The sequence below is a fragment of the Canis lupus genome, chromosome 10 (assembly GCF_048164855.1).
Source record: "Canis lupus baileyi chromosome 10, mCanLup2.hap1, whole genome shotgun sequence".
Taxonomy (NCBI): Eukaryota; Metazoa; Chordata; class Mammalia; order Carnivora; family Canidae; genus Canis; species Canis lupus.
The window spans coordinates 51,627,398-51,634,470 of record NC_132847.1 but is presented as its reverse complement, the minus strand read 5'-3'; the positions used below and the strand labels follow the sequence as shown (position 1 = coordinate 51,634,470).

General features: G+C 41.9%; 1 protein-coding gene across 2 annotated transcripts; it reads right to left on the bottom strand.

Annotated features, from left to right (window-relative positions):
• Positions 1–343: 343 nt before the first annotated feature.
• On the bottom strand, positions 344–6,449 carry TMEM215 (transmembrane protein 215). 2 transcript variants are annotated; one of them, XM_072841621.1, is made up of 2 exons: positions 5,892–6,449; positions 344–5,637 (listed from the first exon to the last, which is right to left on the bottom strand). In XM_072841621.1, exon 2 carries the CDS (start codon positions 5,577–5,579, stop codon positions 4,875–4,877), a length of 705 nt encoding a protein of 234 aa, XP_072697722.1. In that variant the 5' UTR covers positions 5,580–5,637; positions 5,892–6,449; the 3' UTR covers positions 344–4,874. The 2 variants fall into 2 exon arrangements, with proteins under 2 accessions (XP_072697722.1, XP_072697723.1); XM_072841622.1 differs by lacking the exon at positions 5,892–6,449 and adding an exon at positions 5,756–5,883.
• Positions 6,450–7,073: the final 624 nt, after the last annotated feature.

Here is a 7,073-nt window from a genome sequence, read left to right as displayed (position 1 = left end):
TCCATTCTGCAACACTGTACCTTGTTATGGATAAAGCAAGTAAAGCTTTGTGCTGTCATTGAGGATACTAGGTCTGCAAGCTGTAAAAAGCAATCAGGGGGAGGAATAAAGAGAAACACAAAGAATGGACCTCTAAGAAGGGTCAGACCCAGGAATAATTTGCAAAAGATTGTGGATATCTGATATCAATGTCTACCTATTTGTGAGTTTCTGGACAGCGTCATGTATAAACTTCTTTCTGTGGGTTGTTCATGGGGTAAGGAGCCTGTGGTAGGTGGTGAGAAATCAGAGACATGACTCAGTGGTGTTTACATGATTTCATGTTATGTGGACAAGAAGAGGCTGAATGAAATTCAGTCCTTTATTGAGATATCTGGTTGAGCCAAGCATTTGTCTATAACTCCATCTTCAATTCATTCTTTCCATTGAGGAAGAAACAGAAAACTCATGGGTAGAGTCTGTTGAGTTCCTGAAATTCCAGTTCTAGGTAACAGTATACATACATATTAAATATATTATAAAATAAATGGTGAGATACTTAAATAAAATGCTTTTGAAATTTTACAAAGTAATTATTGTCTACATCTGGTTTCCATTTTTCTTGTTCAACATTATGCTTTTGAAAATTGACACCTCTGTAAACTGATTTTGAGATATACACTAGTGGTATCTTAACTGAGGAAATGTTTCATCTTACTCTTAAAAATATGGGCTCCATCTCATTCTTAAAAATACTGGCTCTGGTCCCAAAGGGGGGACCTTTTTGTAGAAGCATTATTTTGGCCCTTACTCTATGTCTTGCCCACGAGTCAAGAGAAAACCAACAATGTCAAGGGTTTGATTCATTTACACATTTCTGTCCCCTTACTCTCATCCATAAGGAGACAGCTTTTCAATTGTAAATGGTCATCTCTTTGGGCGAATGACAAATAATGTAGCTGTGTTACCAACAATAGAAAAAAACATACAAAACCATCCATAAAATATGTCATCTGGCTAGCAATAAGGAATAGCATGTTAAATTATGGTACCTTTTGAAAATGGCATATTACACAATTGTTAAATGGTAATCAGGAACACTGCATAAAAACATGAAAACATACTTGGCATATAAATAAAAGAGAAAAGAAAAACACACAATTTTAATATTTAAGTACATTTGGGGGAATCCTGGAGGATAATATGCTAAAGTTGAAATATAGTAGTTCCATTAGGATAGTGGGCCTGTGGATTTTCAAAAAAAATTTCTTTAATGTTATAAAGTAATAGTAACAATGAATTCACTGAGTAAGTGATGCTACAGGTGCAGAGGGGAGAGAGTAATAAATAGAGGTTGGATATTACAAAAGGGAAAAACATTCAAAAGAATGAATTTTCCTTAACTACATGTGCCAGCATAGTGGGTATTAAGATCCATAGTATTGAAAACATTTCCAAAGGAGATTATTAGTAGGGTTTGGAAGAGAGTCTGCACCTAACTATATCTGGATTTTGTTTACCGTGATCATAATAGAAACTAAATCTTGAAACAGTTGTCTAAAAATGCTCCAGCTTTGGTATCTTGGCTAAATCCACACTTTGAAATCAAGAAACAAAACAAAAACAAAAACAAAAAACCCAAAAATAAAATCAAGGAACAGTTTGAAAAAAAGAACCCATGAGCATAATAAATAGGAATATTGAACAAGAAAAAAATCAATAGAAATAATTTCAAAAATAAAATGCCTATTTAAAACCAAGTTGAAATGACTCTGGATTAACAGCAAGTTAAAAAATAACTAGTACCCACTTTAATTTATGTCTGTCTGAAAACCCTTAAAGGATACAGGGAATAGTCTTCATGTCTATTATATATATTTTTTTAATAAAATTTTTTTATTTATTTATGATAGTCATACAGAGAGAGAGAGAGAGAGGCAGAGACACAGGCAGAGAGAGAAGCAGGCTCCATGCACCGGGAGCCCGACGTGGGATTCGATCCCGGGTCTCCAGGATCACGCCCTGGGCCAAAGGCAGGCACCAAACCGCTGCGCCACCCAGGGATCCCCCATGTCTATTATACTAATATCAACAATTTGCTAACTTGACTAGAGTGAGCTGCTGTTTTCCTCTAACAAGCTCACTTTTGTCACCTTGTTTTCCTTCTCTTCCACTTCTGTTCAACAGAATGGGTGTTTCCTCTGAATAGTACTTAACAAGTCTTGATTTGGAGCACTAGGCTACCTTCCTTTATATTAGGAGGGGGTTACTTAATATATGATGTTTAAAAATTCACACACACAATCACACATTTTATTCTTTCTGATCAAAGTTAAGTCACCCAGTCCACATTTGCAAACCATTATTTTAGCACTGCAGAAAATTCCCTCTAGAGCATATTTAGATACTTTAAGTATTTTAAGTAGGTGGATGGAAGAAGAAGACTGAAGTTAAGTTTCTTCTGAAATAAACTTGAAAGTGTGATCAAATATCTTAGATTTCTAAACTAGTAATTGACTTAGGACTTGGACATTGGAGTGTGTGTGTGTGTGTATGTGTGTGTGTGATATCAAGGGTTTTGAGATGATCTAAAAGATATAGAAAAGTAACTTTTATACACCTTATACCATACCTAACACTACAAACATCTCTTTTCAGACCTTGTATAGGATTTGCTGAGTTTCTGTGAATATCCCTCTCTGATATCTTGCTATCTCTTCATCCCTGAAGATGTCTACAAATGGCAAGCAGATTAGAAAGGGTTTTTTCCCTTCAAATTAGAAGTTTTATTCTGGAGAGAGTTAGCCATTAATTTTCACCTTCACTGAAACATGATTTTCATCTTTCAAAATGCCCTAGAATTATTAAGAGGTATTGTGATTTTAGGAAACTATTTTCCCTCCATGCCAAATCCAAAGTAAATTACATTTACTGCAAAGGTATGTATTGAATTATTTGGGGGCTATAGTAACATAAAAAAACTATTCTTAATTAACATCTTCATTTTATTTTCAGAAATGTATTTGTTGAATAAATAATATTTGGCAATAAAACCAATCTACTTTCATACATCTACAAAATTCTTTTGAGTAGTAGTAAGAACTCAATCCATGTCACATAATTTTTATCATGAATTGCATAACTCTGGCATGCATTTTGCTGTAACTCATTCCCTGGCATTATCTAAAGTGTCTTTGACATGATGCCATAGAATATTCAAACTAGGAATGAACGATAGACATACTCTAGTATAAGTCCGTCCCACTCCTCCCTGATTTCTGAGGAGTGAGAACTAAGGTATAAGAAGATAAAATTTGCCCAGGATCACACATCTTATTTTCTGACATTTAAGCCCTACTAAAAAAAATCATACTCTTTTGATATTGATTTGGAAATTGTGATTTTTAAGGGCATGATTCTTAAGACTGAATGATTGCTGCACTTAAAGACTTGCAGAATTGGACCCAAAATATACAAAAGGGGTATGACTAGAATTTTTGTCCTCAGTTTCCCCTTTGGGAGAAAGTGGCTGAAACTATCTGATCATTAAAAATAAATCATCATTCTGTGAAGAATGCAAAATATTCTGATCTTCAAGATGAAAAATATACCATGATTTCTCTATATAATTCAACATTTCTTTTCAATATTTCTCAAATGGCATTCTGGCTAATTGCCCTCTTATCTATTACAGTTAAGGAAGTTAAACAGAAAATACATTTTAGGATCCCATTGTGCCTTTTTCCTTCAGCAGCAAAAAATTAATTATGAAATAAAGCAGACTTCTGTCATGCAACACTCACTGATTAGGTGAACTTAATAAAAACTGAGTTTTAGTTAAATCTAGTAGATTAACTCTCGTTTCATTGGCATTTATAGTCTTTGGGAATGTTGAATAAATGTAAAAATAATGACACTTCCATAAGTTTAACCATTGCATTTTATGTAAATTCTGCATAAAGTTCAAGACTAATGTATTGACTTCATAGTTTTCAGATTTTAAAAGACATATAGGAATAGTTATGACCAGAACTCCCAGAAATGTAAAAACACTTGAATACATATGTAAAACTCATTTTGACTTGATAAACACAAATTCTAATCTATGAAAATATTACATCAAGTCATTTTGCACCTGATGAGGAAATTATACATGAATGATAGTATATATTAAAAAACACTTAAGATAAAGACCCAGTAAATCAATTTAAATGAGTTTAAGAAGTTACATAGCTATCTAAAAATGTTAGGTTTTTACCTAGCTGGTCACACTTAATTTATTTTATTTGAAATCTCTGATTTTGTCAGAGAGTAATATCATAAAACTCAATTAGATAATTCAACTGCCTTTAACTAACCTTTCTCCAAAAACCATCCCACCTAGGATGGAGTAGCTTTTCTATCTTGACTTTTCTTCTTTCAGCAAATAAGTATGAAAAGCTTTCACTAGACAAAAATCTTTTCACATAATGAAGCACTAACTTGTTTTGTCTTTCAATTTATTGAGACTTAAAGCAGCTCAGTTTCCCTATGGCAAGTCTATGTATCATTTCATGGCTGATATCTGTAGCCCACTCTAGATTTATCTTGATTTTAGCACTTTCTGGGTCATTTTACAAAACATCCAATATGGTTTAATTATTAAAAAGCAATTAGAACTGCTTCCTCTCCTACCCACTGCCTCTTACAGTGTCCTTAACCCTCATCACCCTTCCCTAAAATGTGTCCCCAACATGCCTATTTACATGGCTCTCAGGCACCCGGGGTTTGCAAACCCACCACATACCAAGTCAATTTCTAACAGTTTTTAGGCTGTTGGAGCAGGGTAATTTCCTTCCCCTGGAAGCTGAATGTAGTCACGTTTCTATCAACACAGCAACTCTTGTATGCAAAGCTTAGACTATTGTCTCGTGGTCCCACCTGCCTTGGCTCTGATTGATGTAACAACAGTATCTGTCATAGGGACTGTTCTGCTTGTAGGAGCAAACGATGATACTGTCCTGGGGCACAAAGAAGATGCTGTCCTCAGGCTCAGGGCAATCAGATCGGTCCCAGGCTGAGCACTTGGCATCCAAGGCACTGTAGGCAAGGGAACTGCCTGAGGGACAGTAGCCATCCAGGTATCTAGATGTCTCCTCCTGATGCCCACTCTGGACCAGGCTCTGGCATTCTCCTTCCGGGCGTGTAGGGGTGGTGATGGAACTGGCCACAGGCACCTCTGTCTGCCCCTGGCAGGGAGGCTTCCCCCTGAGGCCCACCTTCTTAGCCAGCTCATCTGAGCTTCCCTTGCCTGACTCCAGGTCTGAAGGGGTCCTCAGCAGTTCCACCACCTCCTTGTCCTTGGATTTCCGGAAGCAGGGCAACTTGCGGACCCATAGCAGCTCATTTTCAGGCCACTTGGTGCATCCCTCAGTTTTCCTGGCCAGGGCAATGGCTGCGATGCCTGGTAGGCAGATAGCTGGCCCGATGGCCAGGAGGGGGATGTTTCCCAGAGTCTCTCCTTTCATCCCAGAGACGGTGAACATGAAGCCAAAGACCAGAAAGACACTGACCAGAGCCACCACCAGCCCAGTCCTCGGGTTTATGTCATCAGGCCGCATCTTTCACTCCATCCAGGTTGGGGGCTGCTTGCTGGTTAGAGAGCAGTGGTTCTCTCTTCTGTCAGAGGCAAAACCACAGTGGGTTAAAAAAAATAAGAAAGAAAAAAAAAAGAAAGAAAGAAAGAAAGAAAACCCAAGTCAATTTCCCACCCACCCACCAACTCTCTCTCTCTTACTTGTCTCTCTCCACTCGTCACAATCATGATCTCTGGGTCTCTATTTCTTCCTCTGTTTCTCTGTCTCTGTCTCTCTCTTACTGCCTCTGTCTCTTTCATATAAACATCCACCAACTGGGGGCACTAAGGTAGATACCTGAGGTTTCCTGCCGTCTCCCAGGAGCGGGGAAAGAAGCCAGGCCGAGTCTCCTTAGAAACCTCCACAACAGCTGTCCCCTCGGCTCTCTCCCTTGTTTCTGGAAGGAAAGCCTGGCTTTGCCCACTGACTCTGCATCCAGGAGGTGGGACGTGGGAGCGCGTCCTTCCCGACAGTGCCCGTCGGTCTCCGGAGCTCTGGGAGCGGAGTAGCAGCACGGCCTGGCGCCGGCTCTGCGCACGGGGCGCCGGGCGCTGGAGGGAGGAAGGACTTAGTCTGGGAAAGAGGGAAAGAAAGCACCGCGCGAGTCTGGCCTCGTTACATCACGTTCAGAGCCGGCTCAGAAACAAAGAAGGACGCGCGGGGGCGCGAGGGGTTCAGACCCCGGGGAGAGCCACCCGGCCAGAAGAGGGTGCCCAGGGTCCCCTCGGGGTGCTTGGAGCAGCCGGGGGTCCGTCCCGCCGCTGCCCGCGGGGGCCCAGCAGGACGGCTGCGACCACTTGCGTGCCTGGGGAGGGTCTGGGGGAGCGCGGCTGCCGCTGGCCGCGGGGCAGAAGTCGAGTGGGTTTGCCACGAGGCAGCCTGGGCCAGAGGTGCTGGCTGGAGATGTCCCTCGGGACCTGGACCTTTCTCCAGTTACAAGTCTAGGTGACCCGGCCCGACTGACAGCAGAGCTCCCGGGGCGGGGGGGGGTCCTCTGACCTCGAGGCTCTCGGGGCTCAAGGGGCTGCACCGCTCCAGGGTCCCGCTGCGGGCGGACCGCTCTTGGCGCGGGCGCGGGGCCGCAGCCGTGCGCAGAGCCGCTCCAGCGGCAGAGAGGGCTGCGCCCCCAGAGCCCACAGGATGGGCGCCCAGGCTGAGAAAGGGGTGAGGAGTGGGTGTCAGGTCTTGCTCGAGACTTTGGAGGAATCAACAGAGCCCCTCCCCCTGGTCTTCCAGCTCCAGACCCAGGAGTGGTGGCCTTGGAGACGGTCCTACTCCAGTACCGCGGTGGAGCCAGCCAGCCCGACTAGGTCAAAGGAGAAGGGTTCTCTGACCCGGATCCCCATCCCTGCAACTTTGCACCTGACACCAGCTAGCGACGAGGAAGGGCCTTGACTGGGAGGGTCGAGCAGTGGTCAACACAAAAGTATTCCTTTTTTTTTTTTTTTTTTTTTTTTGACGTGGTGACGGATTAGAGGA